Source organism: Lissotriton vulgaris, chromosome 5 (genome assembly GCF_964263255.1).
Source record: "Lissotriton vulgaris chromosome 5, aLisVul1.2, whole genome shotgun sequence".
Taxonomy (NCBI): Eukaryota; Metazoa; Chordata; class Amphibia; order Caudata; family Salamandridae; genus Lissotriton; species Lissotriton vulgaris.
The window spans coordinates 102,250,962-102,266,453 of record NC_141693.1 but is presented as its reverse complement, the minus strand read 5'-3'; the positions used below and the strand labels follow the sequence as shown (position 1 = coordinate 102,266,453).

The 15,492-nt window shown below is 45.9% G+C and overlaps 1 protein-coding gene across 2 annotated transcripts in view; it reads right to left on the bottom strand.

Moving 5' to 3' along the window:
• C5 (complement C5) overlaps positions 1–15,492 on the bottom strand; it is a 352,588-nt gene that overhangs the window by 213,524 nt on the left and 123,572 nt on the right. For both annotated transcript variants that reach the window (XM_086920988.1, XM_086920987.1), the window contains one exon: positions 2,833–3,042. In XM_086920988.1, coding sequence (XP_086777114.1) covers positions 2,833–3,042 — 210 coding nt within the window. The remainder of the gene's footprint in view (positions 1–2,832; positions 3,043–15,492) is intronic.

The window sequence follows — 15,492 nt, the reverse complement described above, 5'->3', positions numbered from 1 at the left end:
TAATTAATAATTAATTGGTAATTAATTAAAATATAATTTGTAATTGTTTTAATTAATTGATTAATTGATAATTATGTTAATTTTATTCATGTATTTTCCGTAGCGGGTTGTGGGTTTATAGGGGAATAGGTTGGGAAGTAATTTATTTATAATTAATTACATTTTTAAATGTATTTATTGGTATTTATTTTGAATTAATTGATATTTAAATTTTTAATTGGTAATTAATTAAAATATAATTGGTAATTAATTTTAATTAATTGATTATTTGATAATGTAAATGTTATTAATGTATTTTCTGTAGCGCGTTGTGGGTTTATAGGGGATTAGGGTGGGGACTAATTTAATTATAATTAATTACATTTTTAAATGTATTTATTGGTATTTATTTTGAATTAATTTATAGTTTAGTTTTTAATTGGTAATTAATTAATATTAATTAAAATATAATTGGCAATTCATTTTAATTAATAGTTTAATTGATAATGTATGTTAATTGTATTAATTTATTTTCTGTAGTGGGTTGTGGGTTTATAGGGGAATACTGTGGGAAGTAATTTAATTGTAATTAATTAAATATTTTAATTTATTTATTGCTTTTGTTTTGTTGTAATTTTTTATTATTTTTTGATTGCTAATTAATTAATTGTTAATTGGTAAATAATTTGTATTAATAGGTAATTATTTGTAATAATTTGGTTTGTATTTTAAATTGATAGGTATTATGTTATATAAATTGTTAATTAATTATTAATTTGTATTTGGTATTAATATTTAATTTATTTTTATTCATTTATGAAGTATTTACTTTCCCTACTGTTCCACTCTCTGGAGTGTGAATAGTAATTTTTACCCCTACGCTATCCAACACTTTCCCTACTGTTGCACTCACTGAAGTGGAAATAGTAATTTTCACCACTACGCTATCCAATGCTTTCCCTACTGTTGCACTCCTTGGAGTGGGAATAGTAATTTTTACCCCTACGTTATCCAAAACTTTCTCTACTGTTGCACTCTTTGGAGTGGGAATAGTATTTCTACCCCTACGCTATCTAACGCTTTCCCTACTTTGCACTCATTGGAGTGGGAATAGTAAATTTTACTCCTACGCTATCCAAAACTTTCTCTACTGTTGCACTCTTTGGAGTGGGAATAGTAATTTTTACCCCTACGCTATCTAACGCTTTCCCTACTGTTGCACTCACTGGTGTGGGAATAGTAATTTTAACCCTCCCGCTATCCAACGCTTTCCCTACTGTTGCACTCACTGGAGTGGGAATAGTAATTTTTACCCTCCCGGTATCCAACGCTTTTCCTACTGTTGCACTTTCTGGAGTGGGAATAGTTATTTTTACCCCTACGCTATCCAATGCTTTCCCTACTGTTGCACTCTTTGGAGTGGGAATAGTAATTTTTACCCCTTTGTTATCCAACACTTTCCCTACTGTTGCACTCTTTGGAGTGGGAATAGTAATGTTTACCCCTACGCTATCCAACGCTTTCCCTACTGTTGCACTCACTGGAGTGGGAATAGTAATTTTTACCCCTATGTTTTAAAAAATGTAATTGTATGTTTATTTATTTTTAACTTACAGTAATTATTTATTAATTTTAAGGTTATTTAAGTATTTTAAGTATTTTTAAGTTAATTATATTTATTATGTAATTACTTTTACATTACTTTTAAGATATTTTAAAAATTCGATATTTTGACTAACTATATTTTTAACATCGATATTTTTGATTCGATATTTTTGTTTCGAGATAGGAAGTCGATATTTTGGTATTCTATATTTTTCAATCAATATTTTGCAACATCGATATTTATGACATCGATATTATGTCAGTGATCCCTGAAGCCCAACACAATCTTTGTGGGGATTCCACTTCACTCAAGTGCAGACATTTCAAAGATCCAGGCAAAATTGCTGTTTGCCATTTTAAGGCCATATTGTTGCCTATTGTAGTGACTACTGCCTACATTTGCCTTAAGGTAACACTAACCTTACAATTGAATACACATTGTTAGCATCTACTAGAAAAATCTAACTAATTCTGACAGGCACTTGGTGATGTGAATAGTAAAGTGAATTCATGTTCATTCTGGCCTTTGTGGGAGACTTGAGGTTTCTCCCTGATGTAGGCTGGATTCAGTTGTGATGAGCTTGAGATGCGGCAGCTCCTACCTATTCCAGTGCAGGGCCACAAGTGGATTTTTTCCAACTATAGAGTAGTGTCAATTTGCTAACCTCTCTTCCAAGACAAAAGCAATCTGGTAGATTATTGGCTATGCCCTACATGGCTGCCCAATACAGTTCAGTACCTCTAAGTCATGTGTATGGGTATAGGGAGGACCTAGCTATTGAAGCAGGGTGAAGACTGATTTGCATATGACTGGGTCAAAACTGAGGTGTCATGGTGTGCAAAGTAACAATGGACTGGGATACAGCCCTGAGTAAATTACCAATGGCTGACATTAATTCATGCATTCCATCCATCGCTTTTTTGCATACTTCAATTCCACTATAGTCAAGCATGACACAATCAACCAATACAAGGCACAGCTTATTAGTAAACCTCTTGATTTCTGAAGCAGTGCCAGAACAAGCATTTTTTGAGGACCCAGTCAAAATTATATTACTTCCGTTTATGAGCTCCCCCTTAGTTCTTTTTGCAGTATGGTATTCTCTTCTTGCCTCTTGTGATGGTGCCAATAAACATATAATGGTAGCAACAGAACCCTAGGCCACTCCATGTCTGGTTCAAAAGAAATGTTTTCTCTTTGTTGTACTTGAACCGACTGACACCTCTGACCCAGTGACTGTCTCTCACCTTTTGATTATTCACACATTTATCTTCCACATTCATCCACACTGAGTCGGCCACCAGCTCTGCGGTCTGGTCTCCAGTCAGGATGTAATAGACAAGGAGACGCGCAGAGGGGACCATGTCTGGTGTCAGCTGGAGGTTCAGGCTGTGATAGGCTGAGTCAGCATATCTGCTCTGTGTCCCATGTTGTACAATTTTTCCCTTGGATAAAATCTGTAGAAATATAAGAAATGATAAAAGAAAATGTAATTTGAAGTCATGTTGAAGATTGTTTACTAAGTACATCACAGATATGGTTAGTTGTCAGCGAGATTTGTAAGGTGCAACATGTCGTTGAAGTTTTACAAACCAGACAATCACTAGCGCAGACAGCAGCTTGGGGACCCAAATTTACTTTATGGGTTTTTTCAGGTTAACAGCAATAATACCACACACTCTTTGACCACCAATGAGGAAAAGTCTGGTAAGGTCCTGTGGGGCACACTCATCAAGCATTTTACTGGTCCCAAATGGTCCGATTCGCAGAATCTGCCCGTTTGCGACTGGAAAAATGTCTTTTCCGATGCATGTACCTTTTTGCTTTCGCAATATAGGTAATCAAAATTTTTTGCAATTACCGATATTGTGATTGCATTTATTTTGAGATGCATTTAGGAAACACTAATTACCATCAACTTCAAGTTGATGGTAATTTGTGCATGCATTGAAAAATGCACAAAAAATGCATTTTTCAATGCACTACGTTGCCACACACGCTCTTAGGGCATGTGTGTGCTATACATGTGCATACTTACTTATTTTAGGGGGTGCCTCAGGGGTGCCTTAGGTCCCCAGTCACCCTTGGATTTGAATTAGCAAATTGTGATTACAAATTTGGTCATTGCAAATTTCAAATGCATTCCCATTCATTCCTATGGGCCCATGGGCCCATAGGAATGAATGGAAATGCATTCCCTATAGCAATTCACAATTTACGAATCGCTATTAGGGAATGCTAGGGATTCACAGGATTATTAGTGAATCCTTCATGAATAGGCATTTGCGATTACCAAATAGCGAATCCTTAAAATTCGCTATTTGGTAATCGCAAATGACTACCTTGATGCATGTGCCCCTTTGACTCTCCAACATCACAAGAAGTGGCATCACAGTTTCCTTCTCTGTTGAAATGAAAGCCAGTAGACAACATAATGTAATGTTATGAGTGTAAAAGTAGTTTGCAGGCCCCAGCTGCAACAAAGCGCTCTACACTGACCCCGCTGGTGGTGCCTCACCAGCCTCATGCACATGCCTGCCATGGATGCAGTGTTGTAAAACAAAGACTTATCTAAGCTCCTCTTGGCACTAGCTACTCCAAGGCCAGCTCATGTGCACTTTAAGGCCAACCTGCATAAGGGGGTTGCAAGGAAACCATTAGAGCTGAAACTGTAGAGGCACGTTAGTGTGCCATAATTAACATCCATGCACTAATTCCAGAGTCTTATGCTGTAACATGATTTGTCCTGAATAATGCAACATTAGGATGAGGTATAATAATATAACAAATAAAGTGATGTGTCTGTGTCTATGATAGATATGGTTAGATTTCCCTAGCCTCAGGAATGGCTGCGATAACCATCCTACTTCAAAGAAAGAGAGAATGGACAGGTGTTCCACCCTTCTCCTACCCTCGTGGGTAATATCCACTAGTAGTTGGACGGTAGGAAGACAGGAGATGTGCAAAGACCTTGCAGGGTTTATGGGATCTTATCCTGATCTTGGACCCTTTCCAAAAGAGAAAACATACAAAATACATTATATTAGGGGGGTTATCATGCCCTCATCTATTGTATAAAACATGGATCAGAATTACCATGACTATAACACAATCGCTAACAAAGGGAGACAATATATGAAAGCAGCAAACTTTTTGGTTACTGAGTGAAAATCCTAGTCTAGATTAGCACCTGCATTTCCTCTCGTGCAGTAGTGCAGATAATATGCGAATGCCTCTGATTTGTTTGATGGAAACGTGTCTTGGGATGGGCACGACTCCCAAGAGCACAACGATAGCCCTAACAATCCTCATGGGACGGATGTGGTTATTAAAAAACCCATTGCGGGTGAGGGTTCTTGGGAACTCATTAATCAGTGAGCACACCTAATAACAGATCAATATGTTTGGCCTCTGAGGGTGGCATGGTAGCCACCTACTGTTAGGGAGTTTGTGCTGAATCTCAGCTTAAAAACTGCTAGGCCCAGATTTACAAATGTTCTACACAAGGCAGCAATCAAAGCTGCCTTTTACCGAATATCAAAGGGAGAGAGAAAAATATACCATACCAATAGTAGTTATGAGAGAACATGAACATATGGGGCATACTCAATTATAGGTTCGTCATGAGCCAGCATGCTGGTTTGTGAAAACTGGGGTTGTTAGTGATTAATTTTACTTGTGGTGATCATGGGCATGCCTGTTTTGGTCACTACAAGCAAGCGACTATTCAGGCAAGGGTTATGGTCTCTCGTGTTGATATTTACATTTGTAAACAGTAAGGTAACAGCCTGCGCACCTTTTTTATACATGTTTCAATCCATTTAGCATCCCCGCAAACTAATTGGTTGCCCATTTCCTCGTTTTAATTTTGCAGACGCTGCATACATATGTTCGTCACCTATAAACATTAATTCCGTGAGTGCTGACAGACCAATAACGGATCGCTCTTTGTAATATACACAGTTACTAATTTTGAAATAACAATTGTTTGTTCCTGAGTAACACATGTCTACTATAATCACTTACTGATCCAACAGCACCCAACTGTGCACGCCAGTCCGTATAAAACCGAGCACAAATATCAACACGAGAGACCATAACCCTTTCATGAATAGTCGCTTGCTTGTAGTCGCTTGCTTGTAGTCACCAAAACCGGCATGCACATGATCACAAGTAAAATTCATCACTGACAACCCCATTTTTCACAATGACGCACCTATAGTTGAGTATCAACCGCGATGTAAAGGGTTATATTCATACTACTGTTGTATTGTTTATTCGTGTTGGTGGTGGGGGGAGTGATTGGGGCAGCAACAACATGACTTCACCTTGTCTCTTTCGCGACAGGGCGGGGTGTTCTACTGCCCCAGGGGAGGGGGGAGTTTACTATGTTTGGGGTTTGGTTCGGGTTGATTTTCCCAGCTTTTCAGGGAGTTAATGACTCCGACAAACTAATGACATGGAATGTCTGTGGAATAGCCGCATTTGATAAGCGCAGGAGGGTCTTTGAATATTTAAAGCACTATAAGGTGGCTATAGCATGCTTGCAGGAAACACATATATGGGGGGACTGCCTACCCTGCTTGAAAAAACGCTGGATGGGGCAGGTATATGCTAACTCATATTACGGGTACGCTAGAGGGGCCATCATCTGGGTGTCTCTGGGAACCTCGTTCCAGCATCACCACCATTCGGTGGATCCGCAGGAGAGATATGTTGTTTTGTGTGGCAAGCTAGACAGTAACGAAGTGTGGATCATTAATGCATATGCCCACAATGAGAACAGTCCATCCTTTTTCCCTGACCTGATGAGGGCAGCAACCCCCAATGTGGGGGTGTCTGTATTGATGGTAGGGGATGTTAACTGTGTCCTGGAGGGGGCGGAGCTTGCCAGCGACCGAGATGGCCGCCTGAGCCTTGGGCTCCGTCTCGTTGTGCGGATTATTTGACATTATCCTGCATCATATCCGAGAACCGGAACTGCAGAGTTGTCCCCTGAATGAGCTAAGGAGCGGAGCTACGGGCGGGAGTCTGGCAGCTGGAGAACGGTGACGTGCGACTTGAGATATCCTTTGGAGAAGCGAGGAGGCTGGACGGGCCGAGCGGCTGCGACCTGGAGTGCCGAGCGAGGCGGTGCTGCGTCGCTGTACGTGCGGCGTGAATATTGGAAACTGCACGGTGCGACCCTACGGCGGAAGTTGCACCAGGGGCCGAGTCCGGTTGGCGTGCAGGACGGCACGGCACCCCCCCCCCACGCCCCCAGGCCAAGGGGGTAGCGAAAGCAGTGAAACGACGAACTGCGCCGCGGCCCTAGCCCTAGCTGATACCACTTCGAGAGGCCCGGCAACATGAAGTGTGCAGCGGGCAGGGCAGCGAGCTTGGGTGAGTGTGGAGGAGTGTGGAGGAGCGAAGGGCGACGCTACTAGAGTGGGGGCCGGGTGCTGGAGAGAGGAGGCCTTGCTAGTGTCACACCCTTACATGAGCCACGGGTGAGTGCACCACTCACACTAACAATGACCAGCTCGGGTCACCAGTCACCATCCAGATGTAGTTGCGTTCTCCAAGTCAGCAAAAGGAGACAAAATCATGCCAATGCACTCCAGTAAACAGTAAAATATTTCAGGAATCGTCAGGCTCAACAGATTGCTGTGTAGGATCCACACTCCTGCTGGGCAGTGGCCGTTTGGTAGGGCAAAAGCTTTGAGCAACAAAACCCTGGCTAAGAAGTGCACTTAAAACCCAATGCTCATAAGAAACTGCCAAAGTAGATCCTTCTTTGCCACAGGGTATTTTTGAGTGTAAAACACATAAGCAGCAGGCCTGGCAAAGAGCTGGGGTGAGTGTGGAGGAGCGAAGGACGACGCCACTAGAGTGGGGGCCGGGTGCTGGAGAGAGGAGGCCTTGCTCGCGTCACAGGGAGAGGTAATGGCGCTACAGACTAAGCAAAATAAGATTGGCGCAGCGCCCTCTTGGGCCGGAGGGTGTCATCGAGCAGTCGTGGGAGAGCACCGGATTTGTCTCCTGCTCGGCAGCGAAGGGATCCCAGCGAGATAGTGCTGAATTGAAGGACCACTGAGCGGCGGCCACACGAGGGAAGCACGATCCGACGGAGGTTACATGTGGCCCCCGCCCCCCATAGTCGACACCAGAGAGTCAACTGTGCGCGTAATAGAGACTGGCGCCGCGGAAAAGGTGGAAGGGTACAGTGGGCACAATGTAGACTCGGCATAGTGCTTACAGAGGCGGTGAGGGAGATTACCACGCAGTGCTTGCACGAGAGCTGGAGATAGGAAACGTGCAGCTAATGTGCACAGGAAACGGCCTCTCGTGAAACCGACTACCACTGTTGCACTGGAGAGGGACGGAGCAACTGGCCTGAGGCGATACCGGAATTAACTTGCCCGGGTAGAAACCCAACTAGTGAATTGGAAGTTGCCCCGTTGGGGATTTGGGGGCAACATGGGCAGAGGTGATAAAACGCAAAGCAAGCTGTCCTTCGATCAGAGACACTCAAAGTCCCAGGACACAGCGGGCGCGGACCGGGAGAGTACACAAGCCAGTTGTGGTTCTGTAATACTGAGGGTCTGTGGTTCAGAGATTCTGAACCCGTTCAATGAAGGTCGTTGGATATAGACGATTTTGCTGTCAGCGGACCGCAAATCACGAGTGCGGTATGTACGAGTGTTTTCATCATAACCGATCAATGAGAACACTAAGTATTCAGGGATTTCGTTTGAACCCTCGGGTTCCATTTTGTGTCCGGCAGCCATTTTGTGTGGTTGCCCTCACATAGGCCGATGACTATGGCCGAACGAGTCTTTGGGACACGTACACCTTAGCTGACTTTTGTGTGATCTGGCCGAACTGACTCCCTTGCCTGAGGCTGACCTCGTTGAGCCAGTTCCTTGTTAAGCAGCTGGTCAGATAGAGATCAAAGAGCAGGACATTGCTGAGTTTATGGTACATGCACACACCCTTCTATCTTGCTTCTCATCTACTTCTGTTCCTTCCTTTATGGCTTAATCATTGATTTGGGTTGAGGTCTTTATGATGGGTTTGTCCGGCCCGTTCGAACAAGAATGTTGATTTTTGCCTTGTCATTTCTGGTGGGCTGGACAACGGAAAGTGGGATTGTCGTCATGCGATATGTTTGAAATGTCGTTCTTTCATTGGTCAGTTAGTATGTAATTGATGCTAGCCAGGAATGTGATTTTTAGCATAAAAGACGATGCTCTGCTCCATGAATTTGTGCAGTCTCTAGCGAACCACCCGTTTTGTGCTTCGTAGACCTCTGTTCCTGGTTGCAACCAATAAATTTAGGTCTTTGACATCATCAAGAAGTTTCCCGTGTCTCTGTTTGCCGAGGCAGGGGAACTCGAAGACATCGGGCGTTATCCCTGGCGCCGCTGGGTTCTAAAACTTGGTTCTTCACAGTGAGGGGGAAACTGCAGGCACTGTTATAAAAAATTTACTCATCGCTATTGAGAAAGGCTTGCAGAGTAGCATGACGTCCCTGGGCACGAAAATAGACGCTTTGACCTATAGAATGGACAGGATGGCGGAAAGGATTAACAAACATGCGGTAGGACTGGACATGTCGGAAAGAAGAATTACTGAAGTGGAGGAAACGCATACCGACCTGGACTCAGATCAAAAAAAACTTGGAAAGCTCATGCAAGCCTTGCAAGATAAGACTGAGGACTTGGAGGCCCGTTCACGGAGATGCAACCTACGCATCACGGGCCTGCCAGAATCGACCCCCACTGGCAACATGGAGCTGTTTGTAGAAACAATATTAGTGTCCTTGCTTGGGGAGGGAGCATTTTCACCAATGTTTGTTATGGAACGAGCGCACCGCTCGCTGGGCCCGCGCCTCTGCCTGGAGCACCGCGGCACCCCATACTCGCAAAACTGCTCAACTATAGCGACAGGGATGCAGCGTTAAGGCTTGCCAGAGAAAAGAAGTTGTTACAGTTTGAGGGCTCTGAGATATCACTCTACCCGGACTTCAAGGCAAGAGTGCAGGAGGCCCGGAAACAATTTGTCCCGTACAAGAGGCAGATGAGTGATTTGGGCTTGGACTACGCCATGTTGTACCCTGCAAAATTGCATGTCAAGAGACAGGGGAAGTCTCATTTGTTCACAGACCCAAAGGGCCTCCAGCAGGTTTTGAAAGGGTGGACGAAGGAGCATCGCAAGGAATCTGTCAGACATCAGGAAGACGAGACGAGCGGCAGCCAGTTAGAAGAGCAGGACTGATTCTGGACATTGCTTGATGCAAGGGGTGGTACAGGACAATGAGAGTGGTTAGGCGCTTGGTCCAGAAGCGTTATAACTATGGGACATGATATCCTCTCTCCATCGTGGGGGGTGGTGGGAGGGAGGGTGGTCTAGGGCTAATGGGGTGCAAGTGAGAGAGGTACAGTGGTGACACCACCAGCACAAGTGTAGGATATTTACTGTGCAAAGTTGTTTAGGTGGTGCGATTCGCCCAATACCGGAAGCCTTGGGTCATAACAGCCCGGGGAAGGGACAAAGCAATTACTGTAACTTGACAAAGTTCATGTTTGAGTGAGGGGACTAAGTTCTCTGGTCCTTACTGATGCAAGAGGATTGGCACAATGAGGGGGCGGAGGAAGGAGTCTATCGATCTATGGAGACTCATTACTGGATGGTTGGGAAGCAACCTTTGCCCCCGCGTGCTAAGCACCCTAATGACTCCCAGTGGGTCCAGCTGTTAGGGGAGTGGGATGGGGGGAACGGGGGTGGACTGGGGACTCTGCAAGGCCAGGTTGGGGTGGTCTGAGGTGGGTGGGGGGCAGGCGGGTTACAGTGTACGGGGCATTTGTTGGGGTGTTTGAGGGGTTTGTTGTGGGACATGTACACAGAGCACAGCGCAGACACGTTTAGTGTGCCGGCACACAAGAAGTTCAGAGCAGACAGCGATAATGGATACGGATAATACAGGTAACTCGGGGCGGGTAGGCATGATAAGGGCACTTACTTGGAATGTTAGGGGTCTTAACAACCACAGGAAGCTACGGAAGGCATTGATCTACTTACAAATGCATCAAGTAGACGTTGCCCTATTACAGGAGACCCACCTTCCTCAAACAAGCAACATGTTACGCAGTAGGGGGCTGGAGGGGAATTCCAGTTCAGCAGGCTTCACAACATACACCAGGGGGGTGCTGACCTGGGTGAACCCCAAATCGAAATACACACTGGAGATGTTGAAGGCTGACCCGGCAGGCAGATTTGTGATATCAAAGTGCAAGGGGCTAGGGTTGGAATTAGTATTAGTTAACGTATACAGTCCAAATTATGACTGCCCGGAATTCTATACTACTCTGGTTGCGGCGGCCAGGGATTATAGAACGGCCCAGTTTCTGTGGGGCGGAGACTTTAACCTGGTTCTTGACCCGACTCTGGATAGATCGTCTGGCCCAGCCCATAGGCCTACGGCGGCTGTGCAAAAGCTAAATAGCGTTATCACCAGCTTGGACTTAGAGGATGTGTGGCGGGCATGCAACCCGGCACAGGGTGGTTACATGCACTACTCGGCCTACCACGACATCCATACCCGAATAGACTACTGGTTGATGTCCTCCTCACTGCTGTGGCGGCTCAAGGACTGCCAGATACTCCCACGCACTCTCTCTCTCTGATCACTCACCGACATTATTGGTGATAGATACCCCTAAAAAACAATCCCACCATTTACATGGCGGTTCCTGCCCTACTCGCTCCTGGACCCACTATTTAGAGAGGAGCTGGCGGAAGCTATTGACGTGTACTTTGAGACTAATCTTGGTTCAGTTGACAGCTTTCAAACAGTGTGGGAGGCGTTCAAGGACTACATAAGGGGCATAGCTATGTCCAAGCACTCGGGGGTCCTGAAGTCCATCAGGCAAAGATTGGCTGAATTAGAGAGGCGACTAGCGCAGTTAGAGGAGCGTCAGTGAGAGATCCATGATACGGCAGTAGATGATGACATTAAATTGTTACTGGCTGAATACCACGTGGAGGCGGACAGGGAGGTCAAGCATATGGGGAAGTATGCGTCAGCCCGCACATACGGTGAGGGGGATAGACCTAGCTCTGTCCTAGCTAGGGTATTGAAGGGGAGACGGGGCAGGCCACAGGTCACGGAGGTGAAGAAAGAGGAGGGAGAAGTCCTTATAGATGAAACTGACATAGCACAGAGATTCAAGCAATATTACTATGATGTATACACATCCAAGTGCGGCGACCTACACAATAAAATACTGGACTACCTGGAGCATATAGATCTTCCCTCCATCATGCACACGCATAGGGAATTCCTGATGCATCCCATAGAGAAGAACGAAATAACGGAGGCCCTTGCGGGCATGCGGTCAGGTAGCGCCCCAGGGGCGGATGGGCTCACGGTAGGTTTTTACAAGGTGTTCCAGAATGTTTTGACCCCACAACTGTTGACACTGTTTGAAGATCTTTGTGTTGCTGGTTGCATGCCACAGTCGATGAGAGAGGTGATCATGGTGACAATCCTCAAACCGGGGAAGGCACTAGATGAGTGTAGCTCGTATCGTCCCCTCTCCTTGTTAAACATCAACACTAAGATATTCGCTAAGGTGCTGACGAATCGGCTAGTGCTCCTTGCTCTGGTTGCACCGGAACAGGCGGGATTCATCCCGAGCAGGAATTTCACATACAACATACGCACAGTCTTTGGCACAATGCAACCTATAAAAGAGGACACGAAGGCCGTGGCGATATTCCTTGACATGGAAAAAGCCTTTGACTCAGTGGAGTGGCCTTTCATGCGACAGGTATTAACGTGGATGGGACTAGGATCACCGTTTTTACGAATGATTTGAACTTTGTATAACAAGCCTAAGGCGAGAATACGACTCGGAGATCTGGTTACTGATTCCTTTCCTATAGGCAGAGGGACCAGCCAGGGTTGCCCGCTGTCCCTCTTGCTCTACGCCCTGGTGGCAGAGCCACTAGCATGCGCACTGCGGGAAAACCATGGACATGAGGGCATAGGCTTCCCTACCTACAAAATAGTGGTCTCTATGCATGCAGACGACACCTTGATATATGTCCGCGACCCGGAAAATAATCTGTCGGCGGTACTTAGAGAAGTAGTGCATTACGGGGCTCTCTCTGGACTGAAGGTAAACTGGGCAAAATCATTGGCCTTCCCCCTTACTCCAGTCACGCAGAAATTCAACATGGAAATTCCGCTGCAGTGGACCACTGACTCGATTAGATATTTGGGCATTCAGTTACATACGGACTCTGAGACAGTGCTTAGAGAGAATTACGGTGTGGCGGTTAGTAAACTGGAGGATGACGTGGAAGCTTGGTGCAGGCTCCCGCTCTCTCTTCTGGGTCGCATCTCGATTATGAAGATGGTGGTGCTCCTGAGAATGCTGTTCATGTTTTCAAATCTCCCAATGGTGCTACCCCGTGTATTCTTCCAGAGATTGACTCAAATCATGATAAAACTTGCATGGGCGGGTAGCATGGGCGGGTAAGCAACCGACGGTGCGGTGGAAGGTTCTCACGTTGCCGTACAGTATGGGCCGCCCGGGGGCCCTAGACCTGGAACTCTACTGCAGGGTGGCACAGGGGTCGCACATGCATACCTGGGTACACGGTGACTAGCTTATTCCACATGTTCGCATGGAAAAGTTATTTGCGAACCCACTCTCCCTCGCTGCTACGATCTTCCAGTCAGCTGACCACAGGGCTGGGATTCTAGATTCCCTCACAGCCACTAAACACGCTTGGCATTGCATCCTGCAGCAGCAGGGAGGGGCGTTGCTGTACTCGCCCGTATGCCGGTGGAATGGGCCCAGTCGCTGGCTCCCTGCAGGGATAAGGGAGGGATAAGTGCCTTACATAAGTTGAACATCATGGTAGGGGACCTCTTCCAGGAAGAGAAGGTTAAGACATGGGAACAAGTGACGGAAAGTGGTGGGACAGACTTATTACTACTACGCTTCCAATACCACATAGTACGCAGAGCATTACTGGAGCAATTGGGGGATGACCTCGCAGAACCTCCGGAGGTCCCTGAGCTTACCTATGTAATCAAAGCTGAGACCTCCCGTAAACTATTGACCAATTTCCATAAAATAACGATGTCGCACAGGGAGAATCACTACACGGCAGCGAGGCTAGCGTGGCAAAGGGACTTACAGATCACGATAGATGATGATACATGGCGATATTGCTGTGTGAACACCAGACGGATATCCCTAAATGGTAAACATAGGCTGGGATATTTTAAATTCATCAACAGGGTATATTATACCCCTGAACGCCTGCACAGATATGGCCTCTGTGAGACGGCAGAATGCGAGAGGTGCCACGCGCCGTTAGCAGATTTCCTCCACCTAGCTTGGTCTTGCCTGGTAGTGCAGGCTTACTGGTGTACTATTTTTAAAGAGCTGAGCAGGATAGTGGAGATTGAGTTGACAATGGACCCCGCGCTGGCACTCTTGGGTCACTCCAGGAAGCTGCTTAGAGCTGCTCGCAGATTGGTAGACATGGGTGTGCTCATAGCCAAAAGGGTGATTGCCCTGTGCTGGATGAGAGGACCAATACCCACGGTCAAACGCTGGTCACAAGACATGCTATACTGCTGCACGCAATCTGAACATTACAATGAGCTATTGCCCCCCAGGAGCCTCCCGAAAAATTTCTGGGGGCTATTCCAGACGCATCTGAGAGGGGGGGACGCTGGGGGTGAGGCTGAGGGTTCGACCAGCTGTGGGGAGGAGAAAGCGCAACACGAAGACGAGTTATGATCATTTAACAGGGGTGCCTGCCTTTTGGAGCACTCGGGAGACGCCCTCCCCTGGGGGAGATTTGCGATAGTAAGGTTACCTACGTAGAGAACTAGAGAGGACAAGGGGGGCTGAGTGGTGACACGCTGGGTGTTGTTTGTGGAAGGGGTGCGTGCATAAGTTCCAGCCATACATTGGGCAAGAGGCTGTGGCCATTTGGGATGGGGGAGAGTGGGATTTTGGGGGTGGTGCGTACTATTCGCAGGTAAATATAACGGTGATTGCCTTCGACGCCGCCTGCCCATCATTGGGTTGTTGGCCTAAACGGCTGTGTATACTTTGATACCTGGACACATGTTCTAAGATAGGGAAGTGCTAAACAGTGCATGTTCCTTAGGGGGGGGAGGGGGTCTATAGGACTGTTTTAATTATGTGCTTTAAAAATCGATAAAATGTTCAATAAAAAAACTGTGTCCTGGATGGTAATATGGACCACGAGCCCCCAAAACCCTGAAGTAAGCCTAGGATGACAGAGATGCTACGAGACATTATGGACAGTAAGAAGCTAGTGGATGTGTGACATAGATGAAATCAAACAACTCGACAGTTCTGCTATTCACCTGCGTCAGGAACTTTTAGTCGGTTAGATTACTGGTTCCTATCTGCAGACCTAGAACTTAGGGTGAGCGGAATACTGGGCCCGATTCACAGAATTAACTTAAGTCAAAATCCTAAACTTACTACTTTTGGTATTCACAGAAATTAGGATTTTGTCTTAAGTTTGTCTTAAGACAGACTTAAGACAGAATCCTAACTTAAGTCTGTCTTAAATCTGTCTTAAGACAAAATCCTAACTTCTGTGAATACCAAAAGTAGTAAGTTTAGGATTTTGTCTTAAGTTAGTTCTGTGAATCGGGCCCAATGTACTTACCTAGATACCTATCTGATAACTCACCTGCACTGTTAAATCAGGGTGGGGTGACATCTCGCCCTGCCGTGCCACTGTGGAGGCTCAGGACGGAGGCTCTAATGGACCCCCCATTTGTGTCAGCAGTGCTTACGGCCCTAAAACATTATTTTGAGACAAACTAGGGGGAAAGCATCGACACACGCTCTCGAGTG